This window comes from Haliaeetus albicilla, chromosome 6 (genome assembly GCF_947461875.1).
Source record: "Haliaeetus albicilla chromosome 6, bHalAlb1.1, whole genome shotgun sequence".
Classification (NCBI taxonomy): domain Eukaryota; kingdom Metazoa; phylum Chordata; class Aves; order Accipitriformes; family Accipitridae; genus Haliaeetus; species Haliaeetus albicilla.
In genome coordinates this window covers 15,360,530-15,380,654 of record NC_091488.1, presented here as the reverse complement: position 1 = coordinate 15,380,654, position 20,125 = coordinate 15,360,530, and the positions used below count along the sequence as shown (strand labels likewise).

Below are 20,125 nucleotides of genomic sequence, written 5' to 3'. Positions count from 1 at the left end.
GGAAGCAGTAACATGGAAAGCACCAAACTGGTTTGCTCATTTTAAATGTTGGTTATTGCATTTCAAATGCTTCATCTTGAAAGGTTGCCATGGCACTTCAAGCTGTAAAGGTGGAGCAGGGTGGCAGCAGAGGCAAGCTGGGGGTAGGGCAGGGCACCTGGGACAGCCCCAGGCTGCAAGGAGCTGGAGTGAGGTGGGGTTTGGTCACCCCCAGGCTAGCACCGTGCAGCTCTTTCTCTACCATGTCCTGCCAGCCAGCAGAAAAGCCATGGCAGGGGTGCCGGGGCCCTGCTCTGTGCGCACAGCACTGTGCTCTGCGGGGGGAGGCTGCTGCCCTCTTCCTCTTGGTGTGAGACACAGAAGGAGCTGTAAACAATTGCCTATAAACCTGTCATTAGTAATGACAAATCAGTAGTGGGCATGTTAATTCTTAATCAGGAGTCAGCAAGACAATGCCAACGTGGCTTAGCTGACTGGGTTTTACGTTGGCTTCCCCTGGTACAGTTTGTGTTCAGGGAAGTCTAGGAGTGGAAGACGTTGAACATAAATAATATGTGTGGTTTTAGTAATTGCTTATCAGCACAGAACAAAGGTGTGATTATTAGTTGGTCTTTTAAGGATACAGTAGCTATTGTTTTTATGAAGATGGAAGTATTGCCAAATAAGTCATGCCCCAGAGCTCATTGAAGAGAAGGATGAATGCTGCCCCAAAAGTTCTCATATTAATCTATTCTCAATGAAGAAAAATAATCTGAGACCTTGAAAAGGGCAACAGATCAGTTACAAAATCCCTGTGTAAAGTATTTAATGCATTTTATATACTACCAACAGACTGCCTACGGTATGATAGCTCCAAAAGCCATCCAGTTAATACAGTAACTTGACTATCATTCTGATGTGCAACAGAAAGAACCACAGTTTGTATATGCTCTTCTAGTTGTGTTAATGGTATCTTGGCAAAATAAAACATGGCTGTTCTGATTTAGTAGTAATTTGTGCACAATTTTAAGAGATGTAATCCAACAGTGGAGAATCATACCTAGTTCTTCATACTTGAAATGCTGCTTGAGTCATTAAGTTTGAAAAGTTGCATGCCCTTCCAGTTGGCAGGTACAAGCTTTCCAAACAAATCTTGACCCAGCTTTCCTGTGGTTTGTACAAAGACCAGACTGTAAGAGTCCTAGGTACATTTACACTGGCTGGATAGTATCCATTGTTAAATACAAATTAGTTTCTAGGTATCCTCTACGCTCTGTAAAGCTCCTTCTTAAGTCTAACTCGGGATCTGGGTTTATTGGGTTTTTTTTCACATTCAAGCCAAACAAATTATAAGTTGGAAAGTTTTACAAAAGATGTATTTCAAATTCTTATATTGAACCCTTTCACGGTGCTTCTTCTTTGTCAAACCTACTTACCCTGTTTCAGGGTAAGGAAGCAAAGTGGAAGATGATGGCTAAGTAGTCATCTTCAGAAACGTCATTTCTCATGGTGAAATTGATTATAATACAGACAGTTTCTTCTGGTAGGAACAGAAAGAAGAACAGAGGACAGATCTTTTCACAACCTTTGCATCTGTGGTGCAGTACTCAAGGAAGGAGAACCAGCTGTGTGGATACAACCTCAGCCGTAGGAGGTGGAAACAAGAGGCAGAAAATATTGGCTGTTCACAGGACCAGAGTCAGGAAAGAGCTCATGCAGGAGAAGCACATACCCCTGTGACACTGGTAGGAGGACCGTGTCCTGGGAAGAGAGCTGGGACTGCATGGGGCAGACTGGCAAGGGGAGGGCTGTTTGCTGAGAGCAGACTCAGAGGACAGACTGTACAGTGTGTGTGGCAGGCTGGATCTTCGGACAGAGCTTGCATTGTTGAACCAAAATTTTTTTTTTCTTTTTTTAAGCTGCCTCCCTGCTTCTCTCTCATGTCCATTGTGTCTGAAGTGTTTTGTTGCTTTCAGATTCTGGCACACTTGCTGAGTGGTTATTGTGTAAAGTTTAAGGGTTAGGAAATGGATGAAATAGTAATGATCTGTTCTACTGTATAAAACTTTTACGCTTGATTTACTGTTTTTCTTTTTACAGCATGTCACTACCATTTTTACTTTGGAGTTTATTAGCCAAAGAAAATGTCTGGCAGTGCAGTAGCTGTGGTGACATGGGGCAATAAAGGAATTGGATTCACAATTGTGAGAGCTCAGCGGAGGCAGTTTCTTGGGGATGCTGTAGCTTATGCAGCAGTGGCACAGTCAGGCAGCAGTGGCAAAACTCTGGGAGTGGAAGCTGTACCTGCTGCCACATCAGCTGGATGTAAACAGTGTGCAGGGCCTCTGGGACTTTCTGAGAAGAAGCTACAGACGTGCGAGTGTGCTGGTTAACAATGCAGCCGTCATTTTCAAAGGCTGTAGTAGGCCAGCTGTTCGGCAGAGCTTTGCTTTGGAAAGCCAGTGATCTAAAGGTATGGGGTCAATCAGTAAGGAGACTGGTCTGCTCTAAACCTTCTTGAATCTAAAGGGGATTACAACCAGGTCATTTCTATCTGGATCGCCTGCAATGCTGACAACTATCGTGTGGGCCAGGTGTTTGTATCCCTTATGGTTCCAATGCTGTGTAGTGCAGTGCATTTGGTTTTCAAAACTGCACTGTAGACATGCCTAGAGAGTTTGAGGTCAATTTACCTAAAAAAATGAAGAGGAGATACTTAGCTGAACACATTGTTTCCTTAAATTTTCCATTTAAGTGTTTTCTTATATAAATAATGAAGATGAGAAAAACTCTGAGAATTTATTTATGTCCCTAGATAATTTTAATTGAACTCATCTTTTATGGTAGTATGACCTAACATGTAGGCAGTGTCCTAACTTTGAATGCTGTGGCATTCCTCTCAGCCTAAAAACATGGCAAGAAAATTTAGATTATATGTGCCGCTCAGTATTACTTAAAACACTTAAATGCAGAATATAATTGAAACTCCAGTCTTACATTGGTATAGGAACGTCCTTAGCTTTTCAATCTCAAATAATGGAAAAAGAGAAGGAACAATAATGGTGTTCTACAGTGGAAATTTTTCAGGTTTTGTACTGCAAAGACTTCATTTTGGAGCTGACAGTAAAGGAAACTGTTAGCTGGACAAAGTTCTGGTCTTGGAGGCCAGTTTTCATCATCTATAGATCGCTTCACTAGGTTAGCTATTCATAGGACTTACATCTGAATGAACAATACCCAACTTCACATTTCCCAGTTTGGATTGTTGTCTTGTCTTTGGACCCTGCTACTGATCTAGAGTTGTGGTAACTCAGCAGTCTTAAAATCCCACCCCATCTCTCTTCAGATACGTACCCATATACTCAGACACCCTGATCGGATGAGCATTGTCAGTTTTGCTTGATTGGAGTTATACGGTATTTAGAGAACATACAGCAGTAGTGGCTCCGGTGGTGTTTTATTTGTGAATGTATTGTTTTAGACTCTGCTAGGGAGATAAAATACTGACAGCAAGCAACTTGTTAAACTTCCCTCAGTAAATAGAAATGCTAAAGTTTTGTGGTAGAAATTTCATATTTTAAATTGCGAGGGATATTTCTAAAAAGAAATTAAAAAATCTGACAAGTGATATACGATTGGAGTGACTTTTCCAGTACAAATCAAACATTTATGTCAACGTCACGTGGAAGTTAACATGAACGTTCATTAGATTGAAATGCAGCCTGGCTGTCTCCAGAAGTGATTACATCAGTAAATCTATTACTTGATCCCATCCCAAGGGCCAGGATTTAGCATGGGCAGTGCTGCCATGGTGCATATAACAAACAGATTTATAGCCTTTCCTGAAAAAAGTCCTGAATAGTTAGTATGATAGGCATGCTTTGAATTAGCATAACCTCTGATACAAAACAGCCTTTGGAGTTATTTTTTACATGATTTCCCAACCAACGGATTTGTTAAGCACCCAAGGAGATGAAGTGAATTGATCCGGAGGTTGGTTGGGTTTGGTGCATGTTCTGATCAAAGCTTCCCAGCTGGCTGAGCGCTTCCGTGGCCTCTCTGTCAGATGCCGGCAGCTGACCTGATACTGCAGACATTCCCTCTGCAGAAGCCCCCAGGAGGATCTGTCTCCTCTACCTGACTGCCTGGTTCTTTGAAATTCTGGAAGACCTCTGTCTCAGGTTAGAAATGGCAAATTGATTCAAAAGGTAGGTGGAAATCAGAATGAAATGAAAGTAGTTGGGCACCCATATACAACTGGTGCAGTCAAAGAACACAGATTTGTGAGAAAAAGAACTTCTAAAAAGATAGGAAACCCTCAGAAACTAAAATATCCTAAGTAACATACTATATTTTAGGACATATGTGTCCTATGTTAAGGACACCATCAAAAATACGAGTTGTTTGTTTTGTCGGGCATGTATTTGAAGAACTGACCTTTATTTCCAAGAACTAAGCTACACTACCTTTGAAAGTTACAAAAACCTAAAATTTAGAAATTGAAACTTACATTGGTGGCTTTGCAGTTTAGAAAGTTAGGCTATGTTGATGCCCATGGTACTGGATATACCTACTGTCAGGTATATCTAAGGAAAAATGTTATATTCAAATGATCAGGTCAGGTCATTGTATTAGGAGAGAGCCCTACCTGAATTTAGAACCTGATTGACTGTGTGCTCTAATACCACCCCATTTCTGAAGATTTGTCTTTTAAAATTATGACAGGTCTGTAATAAAGCTGTAAATCACTGCAAAACTTTTTAATATTTTGTCACACAAATTTCCCATGTGTTACACGTTTCTCTGAGGTTACCCAGCCTTTCAGGCATCCACGCTGACCTCAGCGCTGCAGGCAAGTGCTGACTTCCCAAACGGATGGAATGTGCACGAGCCACGTGGGCTGTATGAAAGCTTGTGAACAATTGCTCAGATTTTATGGTGAGGTAACATATGCTGAAGCTAGGCCAGCAGTGCTTTTTGGTACCTGGTCCAGCTTTTGGAGATGTACGCAACTGGGGAGTGAAAGCACATGTGGAAGCCTTCCTACCTTCCCATCTTGCTTCCATCCTTCCAGCACATGCATAAAGCAGTCTCATTAGCTGCCAGTAACCATAGCTTTTATTTGCTAGAAGAACAACATATCAAATTATATTACTAAAATCTAGCTAGGAAGGGGAAAGGCAGGTAGTCTCAGGAAAATAAAAGAGTATATTAACATAAAACTTACTGGAGATCATTGCTGAGACACTATCCATCAAAATCTTAACAGTTTCTGTTATCTGATCTTGAATAACTGAACAGGTGGATTTTCCTTGATTTTTTTCAGCTACTTTGAACTACCAGGATTATGTTCTGCCTGCATGTTAAAAGAAGGAGAAAAGAAAAAAAGAAAACAAAAGAGAAGAGAAAAGAAGCTGAAGTTAAATATGTTTCCACAGTGTATAAATCCTTGTCTGGCACGATCACGGATTTTACTTTCCATGGGTATTTTGCTAGTTTCTTTTTTTGCCATAATACTAAAAATCTAGCACATTGAGTTTCTTTCAAGCCTTTTGTAAAGAACAGAGGGGTTCTTATATTGAACTTGAGCCTGCTATCAATGTGACAGCTGAATCCCCGTGAAAGCCGTGTTTACAAAATTTGTCAAAAGCGCTTCAAGCCTAAAACCAGCCGGAACAGAGGCAAACCCGTGAAACGTGCCTTTACTGGCTTCACCGCAATGGAGATGCTGAAACTTGCGTTTTCCTGGAGGAGGAGGTCGCAGCCCCGGCTGCCCAGCTCCGCGCAGGGACGCCCATACCTGCGACCGCCGGTGCGACGCTCCAGCGTGGGAGACGGACACGGACACGCGAGGTTGCGGCTCCGCGCAGCCGCCGCCTTGTTTCCAGACCGGCCGAGGCCGATGGCACCAAGCGAAGGGAGCAGCCCGGGCGTGGCCCGCCGGCAGGGCGCCGCCCCGACGCTTCCCCTGCAGCCCCGCGGCCGGGCGGGCTGCCGGCGGGGAACCGGAGCGAGAACGGGAACGGGAACGGCCCCGGGCTGCCGGGCCGGGGGGGAGCGCGGGGCCGCCCGGCCCCGGCCCGCGCCGCCAGGGGGCGCTCGGCGCCCCTGTCCGGCCGGCGGGGTGTACCATTTCCCGCGGGGGGGCGCGTGTGGCCCGCTCCGGGCTGCAGCGCTCACCGACAGCGGCAGCCTCCCCTGGCGGCTTGGCGGCGGGTAAAGACGAGAGCGGCCGCCGCTGGGCGGGGACAGCCGGAGCCCTCCTGCACGGGGCTACGGGCTTCCCCCTCCCCCGCGCCGCGTTCAGTGGTATCGCCCCAGCGGCCGACTGCGGCGCGGCCCTCACCGGGCGGGAGAGGTTGTGGTTTGGGTGGTTGGGTTGGATTTTTTTTTTTTTTTTTTTTTTTGCTCCCTCCCGTTGCCACAGAGACCGCGGGGTGCCGCCCCCCTCCGTCCCGCGCCGGGCTGGGACACGTCGCCGCCGCCGCCCCGGGAGGTCTGCGGGGCTCTCCGCAGGTACGGGGGGGTGGCGGGGAGGAGAGTGCCGCCGCGGCCGGGCTCGGCGGGCGTGTGTTTGGGGAGGGGCGGGGGACGCGCGGGCCCGCCGGGGGCCGTTGGTGGCCCGGCCGTGAGGGCAGCGCCGCCGGCGGGGGAGCCCGCCCTGTCACCGCCGCTGCCGCAGCCGGCACGGCCTCGGCGGTCCCTGCCTGGCAGGTGAGGCTGGAGGGAAGCCGCCGCGGCGGAGCCCGTCCGGGGGGGGGGGGTGGTGTGGTGTGGTGTGGTGTGTGTGTGCCCGTGCCCTGAGAGGGACCCCGTTCCCGCCGTGGCCGGGCCTGGCGCGGGGCTGCGTGCCCCCCCGGGCCGGGGGCCTGCCAAGCCGCAGCCGGGCTGTGGAGCGATCGGCAGCCGACGGCGGGGAGCGGGGTGGGGGGGTTTGCCCGCAGAGGCCCCGCAGCCCGGCGAGGCGGCGTGCCGTCCCTTGGGCTTAGCGGCGAAGCGGCCGGCTCGTTAACCTGTCTTAAGACGATGCTGAAAGTTGATGAGTAACAATTAACGTCTCCATTGACCGAGGGAGTTTGTGACCCGGGATTCGGAAGACGTGCCTGAAGGTCACTGGCAAGTGGCTTTTGGTTTGGTTGGTTGTTTTAGTCCTCCCGCCTTTGTATAGAAGCACAAATACAATCTACGTGCCGTATTTAGATTATTGGGGTTTTTCAAACCTTGCCGACACCTAGCAACGTAGGTAGGTGAACATCAAGGCACACTAAACCGTGAAGTCCATCGCTGCTTTTCTGTGTGGGAATACACTGTTCACCTGCCTTCTCACAGCAAAGCCCTAAAAAAGAGTCTTAAGGACTGAATAAGACAATTTTTCCCCTAATTGAAGTTTTATTAGTTTGTTGGGGTTTTTTTGTTGTTGAGTAGTATGTTCTATTTTACTCTCAGAACCTAATTAGATTTTACTTAAATAGACCGGGTTTTAATGCTATGAGAATGCTTTAAGACATGATTTTCATAGAATATTTAGAACACCTTTAAGTGCTGTTGGTAATTTGATTGATTCCTCTTCTCTAAGTGGATTCATGTGGGTATATTGCATTTACAAATGAAGAAATTTGATGTGTTCTGTCAGCAAAACGGCTGCCTGATTCTAAATGTTCCGGACAGATCTCTTATTTATGAAAGTGGCAGCACTCTTGACTTGGCAGAGAGCTGCTAGGATACTTCCTAGCTCATGGTTTGTTCTAGGGAGTATGAATACAATCCAATAGCCCAACGATTAATGTGAGATGAGGGAAAATTTTTTTTAAATCCTTGTTGGAGCAAGGATAGCTGTATCTCAGATGAATGTTATACCCTGCAAGGCAGTGGGTTTTTTTAACTCTCTCTGCTGTGAGAAGCACTGCATACAACCTGGTGAAAACAGAAAACTAAACCTTTACTGTAGCAAAACAAATAAAACCAACCAACCATGGCCGTGATGACATTGTGTGAGAATCTTTCTTTTTTTTTTTTTTTTCCTCCATAGAGGTGGATCTAGGTTGGATGACATAGAGTGGTTGTATTGGCAATGGCTGAATCCTACTCTCAGAGAATTGCAAAGGTGGCTTAAACCTGCATTTAAAATCCTTTCTCTTTTTTGGGTCCATCCAGCATTTTCTGAGAGTTTGCTACCAAAAATCTTATATTGATGTAGTTATTATCGTTTATTAAAGGATGATAAACAATTATTGATTGTATTTGGTTTTTTAGTGCTGTGAGAGATGACCTGCTTAAAAGAATATAGAGGACTACTTAGGTTTATTTTTATGTCCTAACAGTAGGAAACTGACTGCAGATGTCTTTCAGAACATTATAAAATGTTTTGTTATAGGACTGTGCTTTCTTTTCTGTATCAGTGATGTAGCACGGATTGACCTAAACCTGGCATTCTTAAACCTAAGCATCTCTCTAGAACAATATTTTTATATTAGCTAACAGAACTAGTGTCATAGCTAGCATAGGAGTGAAGGTATGATTTTTCAGTATGTAAAATCCAACCACGCTTGTTTCCCATTGTTCTAAAACAGGTGGGTTTTAGTTTTTTTAATCTAAATGTGTTGCAGAATATGAGAAAATCAGGCCTGGATACTTATTTTTCCTCCGTAAAAATATACGGATACTTTTTGCTGAAATAAAGGAAGATTAGGATGCATGCCTTGATGCTTTGGCACAGCAACTTAGTCTAGTACTTCAGCATCTGCTGCTTACAAGTTGAGATACAGAGTTCTGAGAGCTCCTTCTGCTGGGGGCTGAGAGGCCCTTTAACAGGATTCCTCTGGAAAGTTGTATTTTGATATGAAATATTTCACATTCCACCGCTACAGGTAACCTTTCAAAACACTGCACAGATGTTAAATTATGAAAACTATTTACTTCTCCCTAACTCCTTGTCAGCACTTTGACTGTTTATAGTGAGACTTTATATTCCTTTTTTTTTGTTATTGTGTGAGAGATCCACGTGCACGGAAGGAAAAAAACCACGTTTCATAAATAGGAAAATGTGACTGCAAAACTTCTAAAACAGGCAGTGGGGAGCTGGAGTCATGCCTGTTAAATTATTTTTAACTTTATGTTGAAACTTGAGCAGATGACCTGTTTATTGTGATCTGTCAGTGCTTCTACTTATTTATTATTATCTTACAGTACTTTAGGTTTGCCAGAACTTAAATGCGGGTTTTCTTTTTGTAACTGTATGCATGTTTTAGTTTACCAGGAAATTCCACCTTGCTATGAGAACCAAAAATGGATCCAGAAGAGCAGGAGTTACTTGGTGATTACAGATACAGAAATTATTCTTCAGCGATTGAGAAAGCTTTGAGAAACTTTGAATCATCAAGTGAATGGGCGGATCTTATATCTTCACTTGGCAAACTCAATAAGGTATAGTGTCACAGGAATATTTTTTCATCTGTTTATTATCTTTGTATTGTTATTAACTTTTCTGTAACTGACAGTACTTAGCAAAATTGAAAATTCACTCAAGAAAAATATTAGTTCATAAGAGAAGGGTAATAAAAGCAGCTATATCAGTATCTTTCATATAAGTGTGAGAAATTTTGGTAAAACCAACAGAGATTTCCTTCAAATGGTATTTGTTGCCTTTATACAGCTAAGATAATTTAGGTTTTGCATTGAAGAAACCCTCAGGATGCTGGTTACTCACTCTAGAGCAGCTAAAAAAGTCTTTATATAGAACAGGAGGTCACAAGTTTTAGTATATATTCTGAGTCAAAGTTTATATTTAAAGATCACATTTACTTGACCATGCCCTTCCCTTCTATTTGGGGAAATAATTGATTTGCTGCTGGTGGTGTCTTTTGTATTACCATGGAAAATATGGCTGAATATAGGAAGAAAGAAAAAGACTTTTATGGGAAAACATCTAGGAAGTGTGTCCTCTCCTCCTACCCAAGAAACAAGGTGTATGTTGTTTGTGTCCCCTTTGGTCTCTCTTCCTGAGTATACATGGGGCAAGAGTAGTTACAGTCATTAAGGAAAGGGGGTGGGGGGGGGGTGGGGGGAGGAGGCAACTCCTGCAGAATTCGTAAAGAAACATCTGTTGTTACCTGATAGATGCCTTGCATGCCTTTGCTGTCGTTGCTAAACCTTAATACTACAGAGATTTCAAAGGGGAGGAGAATCCATAGAATTACAGAATCGTAGAATATCTCAAGTTGGAAGGGACCCATAAGAATCATCAAGTCCCAAGTCCCTGCTCCTCACAGGACTACGTAAAACTAAACCATATGACTAAGAGCGTCATCCAGATGCTCCTTGAACTCTGGCAGGCTTGGTGCCGTGACCACTTCCCTGGGGAGCCTGTCGCAGTAACCAACCACCCTCTCAGTGAAGAACCTTTTCCTAATGTCCAATCTGAACTTCCCCTGATGCAGCTTCATTCCATTCCCTCGTGTCCTATCGCTGGTCACCAGAGAGAGGAGATCAACACCTCCCCCTCTGCTGCCCCCCTTGAGGAAGTTGTAGACTGCCATGAGGGCACCCCTCAACCTTCTCTTCTCCAAGCTGAACAAACCAAGTGACTTCAGCTGCTCCTTGTAAGTCTTTCCCTCAAGACTTTTTACCATCTCGGTCGCCCTCCTCTGGGCACAGTCTGATAGGTTGATGTACTTCTTACATCGAGGCACTCAAAATTGCACACAGTACTCGAGGTGGGGCCACGCCAATGTAGTCTAGAGTGGGACAATCCCCTCCATCGACCAGCCAGCTATGCTGTGCTTGATGCACCCCGAGACACGTTTGGCCCTTTTGGCTGCCAGGGCGCACTGTTGACTGATATTCAACTTGCCATGAACCCAAACCCCCAGATCTCTTTCCTCAGGGTTGCTCTCCAGCCTCTCGTCCCCCAGTTTGTACGTATAACTAGGATTACCCCATTCCAGGTGGAGAATCCGGCACTTGGTCTTACTAAATTTCATACGGTTGGCAATTGCCCAGCTCTCTAGTCAATCCAGATCTCTCTGTAAGGCCTCTACCCTCGAGGGAATCCACAGCTCCTCCTAGTTCAGTATCGTCAGCAAGCTTACTTAATGTGCACTCGATTCCTGCATCCAGATCATTTATAAAAGCATTAAACAGCACTGGCCCTAAAATTGAGCCCTGGGGAATCCCACTGCTGACTGGCTGCCAGCCTGATGTAATCCAGTTTACTGTAACCCTTGGAGCCCGACCCATCAGCCAATTGCTCAGCCAACCTATTACAGACTTGTCTAGCTGTGTGCTGGACAGTTTATCTAGAAGGATACTGTGAGATACAGTATCAAAAGCTTTGCTAAAACCCCCAAAAAACACATTTACTGGCTTCCCTTGGTCAACTAGATGGGTGACCTTGTCATAAAAGGCAATTAAGTTGGTTAAGCAGGACTTTCCCCTTGTGAACCTGTGCTGGCTATGACCAACGGTTGTGTTGTCTCTCAAGTGTTTTTCAATAACTGCCAGAATAACCTTCTCCATAATTTTACCAGGTGCTGAAGTGAGACTGACAGGCCTGTAATTACCAGGGTCTTCCTTCTTACCCGTCTAGAAAATTGGGACAACATTTGCCAAACTGAGGGTTTTTAAGGGCAGCCATGTTCTTTCCTCTTCAGAGGAATTTGGATATTGTCTGGCAATAGGAGTTACACGTTTCTGCCTTCACTGTGTCATCCTGATTCCTGTTGAGTCAATAAGGAGAGCTAGAGGCCTTCAGAATGCTTCTCTCAAAAGAGAAAGTATAAATAATTAGAGTGAGAGATTTCTTACCTGTGGCAAGAGGTAGGCTTTGATCTTTTATCTTGACCTAGATGAACACACTGAACTGATTAACTAACACCTATCTGAAACCCTTATTCAGGTACAGAATTGCCAAAATATATAGCAGCATAGTAGAAACCAAGCAAAAAGCTTTTAGGTGTTACATCAGTCCATCTGCTGTGGTACTTTATGGATGTAATCAGTTTAGGAGCTTAAGAATTGGGAGAGCAAATCATCCCCTGTGTTTATCTGCTTCTGTTTGTTGTCTGAAAATAAGGATGATATGTCAGGGTAATGTGCCACCAAAAGGAAGGTTGTGAAATAAGATGTCAATAGATATTCTCTTAACTCCTATGATTACTTGTTCGCTTACATCCTAAAACATAAATATTGTTGTTGAGTTCTGTTAGTGTTGGGGGGAGGCAGAGGTGTTTCTAACATAAGAGCATAACATCTTCTACAGTCAGTTTTGAGGGTGAATGAATTGAGCAGGGAGAGAATAGGTAGGATGGAGATGGTCAGCAGTATCTCAATGATTAAAATGTTTTAAATACTGCACATGGTTATATTCAGGAACCTGGGTGTCAGTAACTGGTGTGCAGTGATGCTTATTATTAAACAAATGTGAAAATAATGACAAGGGGAGAGACAAAAGAGGATGAGTAAGTCAGGGAGTTTCAGAAGTACTTTTCATGCTTCTAGAGTAGCATGGAAGATCTCTCTTAGGCACATGTTTCTTAAGGATCTTTGTATTGTTGACTTTAATTGTGGGTGTTCTCACTTATATAGGTGTAATATTTTCTGAGGCTTTTTCTCCTTTAGGCAGGCTTCAACAATACTTTGCACTATTGAGTCCCACAAGTTAACACACACACATTCACACACACTCACACTTTTATTTCTGTAGAAGCTCAGTGGCACTACCCTTTCAATAAAAGGTCTGGAGGAAGCAGCACAGGCTCTTCCTTCTTAAAGATGAGGGAAAAAGAATGGAGGGAGCTGATCCAGATCCCTTTGACCTTGGCTGAAACAAGTGATCTTGGAGCTCTTGCTGCTGTTACTCCTGGTGAAAAGACAGCTCTGCTACTTTTTTCTGTTACTACTTAGCTACCAAGGTTAAACTGAAGGTTGTTTTTCACAGTTTCTCTGTTGCTTCTATGGTTCTAACTGATGTTTCACAGTGACTTGTCGAACCAGCGAAGCAACAGAGAAACTGGTTGACTTTAATCTGAATGGTCAGCCAAACGGGTCAGTTTGTAGATCTAGAAAGATTATTTTTTGTCACTTAAGGGAGATGAGCCTTATCTAAATTCAGATGACTGGTGTGGACAGCTTCACTTCAAATCACATTTAGGCAGGGAGAGGAGTAGGGGTTTGGGGTTTTTTTGTTGTTGTTGTGACTCATCTCTTACTATTTAAAGTAGGTCAGATGACTGCTGTCCTAAAATTGCATATGTTCCTCACTGGTATTATAGGGAGCCTGAGGTGAGTTACTACAGTTTTGCCCATGTTTTTTAGCTGACCTAAGCTTCTAAGGCTAGGTAAGATTAATCTCCCCTGCAGTGTTCTGAACAGAACTGCAAGTACCAAGTGTGAGCGTGAGTGAAGGATGGAGAGAAACTGCATTTTCTGACAAAAGCTAGAGTTGGTGGAATTTGCTAATTATGCTGCACCCTGAGTTTGTAAGGGAAAGATTTGGGGATTTTAACGTGTACAGAATTGGGTGTTATGCATCATCATGGTGAAGGAGAAACAGTGGAAAGTAATGTTTATAAATACTTATAGAAGAATATAAATGGATGCAAACAGGTGGATTAAACAGGCAGTAAATATGGGTGTTAATGTTTTAAAGAGGGGCTTCAGATTTGCCCTAAAACTTACTCATATCCTACTTGTAAATCTCTCTCTGTGCTTTGCTTCTGTTCAGGCTCTAGTTACTATAAACCAGTCATTTAGTAGTTGTAGCCTCGGCTTCTCTATGCTTCAAGAAACAGGATTATTCTCATCTCAGTACTGTTCATGGATACAGCTTTGAACCATGTTTTTAGTGTTTTTGCAAATCTGCATATGTTCACTGTTTGGAAAGCAATGTTTCATGACTAAGGTTTTCAGATGTTCGGTACAGATTGCTGCATCCAGAATACAGTAATCCTTTTTCAATTGTCTTAGTGCTAAAACATGATTGTGCTATTGCAGATTTTGCCAGCTTGTTCCAATGTTTTAAAAGGATACAACTCCACAAAATCACTTCAATACTTTGATGGAAAAAAATGCTGGGGGGGAAGGGTGTTGTCTTTTTAAACCTACAAATAGGTGGTGGTTCAGCATATGTGGGCTTGTCAGTGAAATAGGTGCTTTCAACATCATTTTCATATCCAAAATGCTTGTCACTGTCTATTCAAAGTATAAACAGGTACATATATGATATAAAATACATATAAAAGTATTAATGTAGGGGGAACTTCAGCCAATTAAGAGGCTAAAAACATTATGAACTTAGGAAAATCCAAGTGCATAGATTGCATTAGGGTTTTTAATCCAGATAATAGGCATGTATTTTCTAGAAGTTTTAACTCTGGGTGCAGGCAAGCAGTAGATGAGTGGCAGAGTTTGCAAAATGATGAACTGAGCAGTAGTAAATATTGGATTCCACAGCCTGCTTTTGTAAGGAAACTATGAAAGGAGGTTTTCAAAAAAGTCTCTGAAATTTACTGAATAAATGTCACTGGGTTTTTGGCAAGTGAATATTTAAACTTCCCTGTTTGTTCATTTAATCCATATATATAAAAAAACAACAACAACAAAAACCCCCAACCAACATACCAAAAAACCCCCAACTTGCATCTGTTTGACAAGAATAATGGACAGGATTTTCCCACGCATATTTGCAGAAATACCTCTGTCAACAGTTTTTCAACAGCATTTGGATATTGGTAGTATAGAACTTGCACAGAAGTTTTACTAGTGACTGTAGCCACTGAGGCTGGCTGGCAAGCAGCATCCCTTTTCTGAGCAAGATGTTCTTTTATAATTATTATTCGCCATGAAAAAACATTATAAACTTTGAAAAATGAGTTGTTCTAGAAGGATTTATTTAATGCTTACAGCATGATGGACTTGCTCAGTAGTGACAGCAATGTTTGCTCTAAAAGAGGCTTTCAAACTGCTTTTTATCCTTGGACATAACTGTATAAATGCACAGATTACAAGTTCTTACAATGCTAATTTTTAGTCTTTAGTTTGCAATTTCAAAGTAATTTTTTTTTTTAATTTCACTTTCAGTAGAAAATAAGTATGTTACTTTTTGTTTCTGTAGGCTTTTCTTGCTTCAAAAACTTAAAGGTGAATATGATCTCAACCAAACACTTGCTCTGTTTGGAGGGGAAGGGAAGAGAGCACAAAAGTCATTGCAGCTGCACAACTATTGTTTGTTTCAGTAGTAACACTTAATGTTACAGTATGTCTGTTCTTGAGGGGAGAGAAGAGAAGGATTCTTCTGAAATATGGAAATAATGAGCATAGCCTTTAATTACACCAGTTGCTTCATATAAGAACTCTGACTGCTATGGCTTTATAACAACTGTTAGCTGAATTACAAACACAAGCACCACTTGCCTTCTGTTGAAGGCAAGCCTTATATCTTTGCCTCCTAATTGCTTTATGGAACTTCACCACACCCGATGCGCAAATGCAATGTGCAGGACTAGGGATATTTTATACTTTTTTTTCCCCCTTTTTTAATATAACTCCAGCTCCTAGTTTACAGTTTTCTGACAACCACCTTTGAACTTTGTGCCGCTATTTTTATGGAAGCTGGAGCTCTGTTTAGAATTTTTCTTACTTGGAAAATGAAGCAATGGAAAATGGAATCACAGGCTCTCCTGCCCCTCTCGTCCCAACCACTGTGGTCTAAAACAAGAGTTATAGTATCTCCTAGTTGAAGATAATCTTATAAATTGATGTACATGCAGCATTTTTCTGGAATTCTAGTTATGTAAATAAAAATATTTACTTAATTTGCTTGTTTTTTTGATGTCTAGGAAAATTGATCTAACTGACATCTAGTGGTGCTATAAAGCAGTGCAGAATGACTTAAACCGGTAACTGTGGAAAAGAATATTCCTCTGTGTGTGTGTGTGTGTGTGTGTGTGTATCTGTGTTTTCTTTTAAGGCACATGTATACACTGCTGCAAAGAATAGATAGTCTTCCCTTTTTACCCTTTATAGCCCACATTCAAAGAAACTCTGAGCATGCTTACGCATTAGAAAATGTTCAGTGTGTGTAATGTATTCTCTAGTCAGTTATAAAGAAAAAGAACCTGTAAAATGTTGAAAACTGGACATGCGCATGAGCACAAGTCATTACTTTTCATGACTCATTTTTTCCTGACTTACTGATTAAAGTCTTTATTTTAAAAGCCAGTGGTAGTTTTCTGGGATTGTTGATTTCTCACTGATTTGTGAAAACAAAACCCTGGGATGATATATTAAGCATGGAGTGCTTGCTGGCAGTTCAGGCTTCTCAAGCCAACCCTTGCTAGGAGTTCCAGTGACATTTTACACTTCTGCCACCGTAACTGCTCATGTGGAAAGCAGTTGGAGACGAGAAGTAGATCATGGGTGGGCTTCAGCCCATATGTAACTGAACACAGCCAAATTAAGCTCACAAGAATCAAAAGAATGGGTGAATAATAGATGTCGAAACTTGTGAGCAGAGTTATCCACCTGCAGTCGTTAGTGTTGGATTCTGAATGTGGAAGCAGTGGTTTGGGATGGGATCTTTATCTGCATACAGTGCCAATGATACCAGGCTTGCTACCACAACATTTAACTACCTGTAACAGCTGAAATGATAATGGCATTTCAGCAGTCCTGGATCTCTCAGACAACGCATTCTTTTTTTCAGTTGTGGGAGCTCAGGATATTTAAAAATCAAGCTTCTTAGCTTTACCTGTCGGCTCACAGAAACAAACTGGCATTTGGAAATATGTATATTATCATGTCACTCTTATTTAAATGAATGGGTTTAGATCTGTCTGCTAATTAAAGTCTTTCAACCCTTTTAAAGTTCTTTGAGCACTGCAATTCTGGGGAAGCTGTTAAGAATCTGAACCTTTCAGCAAAGTGGCAGCCAGCCCACCTCTGCTGGAATGGCTCTTGATGCAACCGCAGTCTTCTAATATATTGCAGTGTGTTTTAAAATCCCTTGCATCTGCTGGAAGATCAGAGACAAATGTTAACCAGGAACACACACTTTTGAGAAGAATTGTAGCTTGTGTCCAGTTGTGTATTTCTTCAACCCAAGTCAGAAAAAAAGACTACATGCTTTTGAGAAGGGAGTTTCATCTCCAAATTGTTCTGATGTGATGGGCAGAAACTCTCCTCAGCTTATGTATGAGGATCATAATAAATGTCTTCAAATCTTTGCTTCCTGTACAGAGATGTCTTCTGATTCTTTAGGTGAAGCAGTATAGTTGGCACATGTACATAAATGTAGTCTTGTTCTAAGTTAGTCTCACCTGCTGAAGTCTGGACATGTGAGGGTTTCAGAGTTACCCAGGAGAAATACTTCACACTGAGTTATCCCTGCATATCCACCATTCAACTCCTAAGATGCCTGGAGTATTTTTTCCCTCTTCTGACTACATTGTTTTGCTTCGCTGTCCCTGATGTTTGGGGAAGGAGAGTTCTTATTTGCTGGTGGAGATTTACATCCTTAGGAAATGAAATAAGGCAAACAAGACTTTTTTTATGAGATGGCGTTATTCCTGTAATGGATCAGATTCCCTGTGTAATAAACAGTGAATGTTTTCATTTTCTACCTAGTTGATATTTAAATTTTAACTGATAGAATATTAAGATATTATGCGTTCAATTTTAAGATTGAGGGGAAAAATATTTACCACTTGCATATTTTTTTCGTAATTACCTTGTTTTATATATACAGAGGGCGTGGGCAAATATACAAACATACCAACCAATATAAACAGAATGTTTCAAAGTCCAGCTTTCAAGCAGTCTTCAAATTTATTACACGTATTAAGGATTTCAGTCTTTAACATTGAAATAAGATTACTCATGTAATATATGAGTAAATGTTTCAAATATAAAAGGTTTAAAAAGATATAAATGATAACTCCATGAATATAACCTGTTTTAGTTTCATATGTGAAATATTGCTGTATTCTTGGATTCTAGTCTTTAGTACCTATTAAAATGCAGATCTCCTGCTCATAGTGGGGGCGGGAAGGAAGGAAATTAATTGGCTCTAAACGGCATCTGTACTGTATGCATTTAAGAATGGCGTGACCTTTCTATTTACTGTTGTTACAAACTGTCAGCCTTTTTCTTCCTGACTAAGTTTTATTTATTAACAGCTGGTCTCTTAGTTTAGGCAGGGCAGGAAATGGGAGAAATAATGCAATAGTAGTCTCACAGACTCTAGCTTCTCATGCCCACCAACTGCAGTCTTACACGATAAGTTGCACACACCTTTGAAAGATGATGGGTTTTATCTCTTCCTCTTACTGCTGATGAGAGTATTCAGCATTCAAGTGAATGCCCTGATCATTGCTGAACTGTTTTGGTTTTTTTCTTGGAAATGAGCAATAAAAGGTTAGTTCACTTGTCTGCTGCTTTTTTCAAAACCCTTTTTCAGGCAGGATAGAAGAACCTCAAGTTTAAAACAATTACATAGGATAAGACCATGATTTAACCTTTGGGAGAGTCAAGAACTTGCCTAATCCTGAAAAATCCCAAATGTCAATCTGTAGTGAAACTTCCATTTGCCTTAGCAGACAGTGATCAAACGCTAAAGTGCCATTTACTTGCAATTTCTTTTTTTAATTGTCTCTGAATTGAAGAGACATACTTAATTCCCTGCTGAAATGCATGCATGGTTCAAGGAAAAGTAATCTTTCCAAAGAAAGGTGCTACAGTTTGTTTTTTCCGGAGAACTGTCTTGTCGGCATGTCGTGGTTTAAGCCCAGCCAACAACTAAGCACCACTCAGCTGCTGTCTCGTTCTTCCCCCCATTGCGGTGGGATGGGGAGGAGAATTGGGAAAAAAAGTAGAACTCGTGCATTAAGAACAGTTTAATAATTGCAATAAAATAAAATATTAATAATAGTAGTAGTAGTAGTAATGAAAAGAGAGATAACAAAGAGAGAGAGAAATAAAACCCCAGAAAAGACAAGTGATGCACAATGCAATTGCTCACCACCCACTGACTTATGGCCGAGCAGTGATCAGCCCCTCCCAGCCAACTCCCTCCAGTTTATATACTGAGCATGACGTCCTATGGTATGGAATATCCCTTTGGCCAGTTTGGGTCAGCTGTCCTGCCCATGCTCCCTCCCAGCTTCTTGTGCACCTGCTTGCTGGCAGAGCATGGGAAGCTGAAAAATCCTTAACTTTGGATAAGCGCTACTTAGCAACAACTAAAACATCAGTGTGTTATCAATATTATTCTCATACTAAATCCAAAATACAGCACTGTACCAGCTACTAGGAAGCAAATTAACTGTCCCAGCCGAAACCAGGACACTGCAATGCTTCTTTAACTATTTCCTGTCTTGAAGATCTTTTACTTATATGTCAATGTAGTGGGTGTAGTTAATAAAGCTTACTGACTGTAGCCACACAGAATTACAAATAACTTCTCTAAGATGTTATTGTCCCATTTAATCATGCCTGCTTTGGTTGGAAGGTTTTTTGTTTATGTTTCAGCTATATGTGAAATGAAAATTTATGAGGAAAGATGGTTATTTAATTCTTACTTTATTCCCTGTACTTAAAAGCTAAGATGCTCTTCTTGTCACTTCCCTACTTCCGCTGGAGATAGGATAAGGGTACCCTGTCCCTGTCCTGTCCTTTGACTTCCTTTTCCAGCCTCTAAGCAAAGTAAGACCAGACTTTTCTAGATTGTTCATGACTGATTCCATATGAAAACTCAGTTGCAGAATTCTGCTGTTTCAGTGTTAACAAAATGCATTTATGAAAGAAAACTCTTGAATGCATTTATTTCTTCTTAGAGTGCTAGTAGGAAACCTTTGTCATGCAGCCATCATATACGTCATGGTTTATATTATAGCTATTTATTCTCATCTCCTTTCTTCCACAGGCTCTTCAGAGTAACTTGAAGTATTCTCTATTGCCAAGACGGCTGATAATCAGTAAAAGATTATCTCAGTGTTTGCATCCAGCACTGCCTAGTGGAGTACATTTAAAGGCATTAGAAACCTATGAAATAATCTTTAAAATTATTGGGACAAAATGGCTTGCCAAGGATTTATTCCTGTACAGGTAAACTTTTCTTTAAAAGCATTTGTGTTTCACAGTCTATTTTAATTAA

At 41.9% G+C, this 20,125-nt stretch overlaps 1 protein-coding gene across 1 annotated transcript in view; it reads left to right on the top strand.

The window, feature by feature from the left end:
- Positions 1 to 6,132: 6,132 nt before the first annotated feature.
- Positions 6,133 to 20,125, top strand: part of DOP1B (DOP1 leucine zipper like protein B) — a 53,740-nt gene continuing 39,747 nt past the window's right edge. Inside the window, 3 exon segments of the mRNA XM_069785146.1 lie at positions 6,133 to 6,495; positions 9,228 to 9,402; positions 19,895 to 20,076. Of these exon segments, the coding sequence (XP_069641247.1) occupies positions 9,265 to 9,402; positions 19,895 to 20,076 (320 nt within the window). The 5' untranslated portion in view covers positions 6,133 to 6,495; positions 9,228 to 9,264.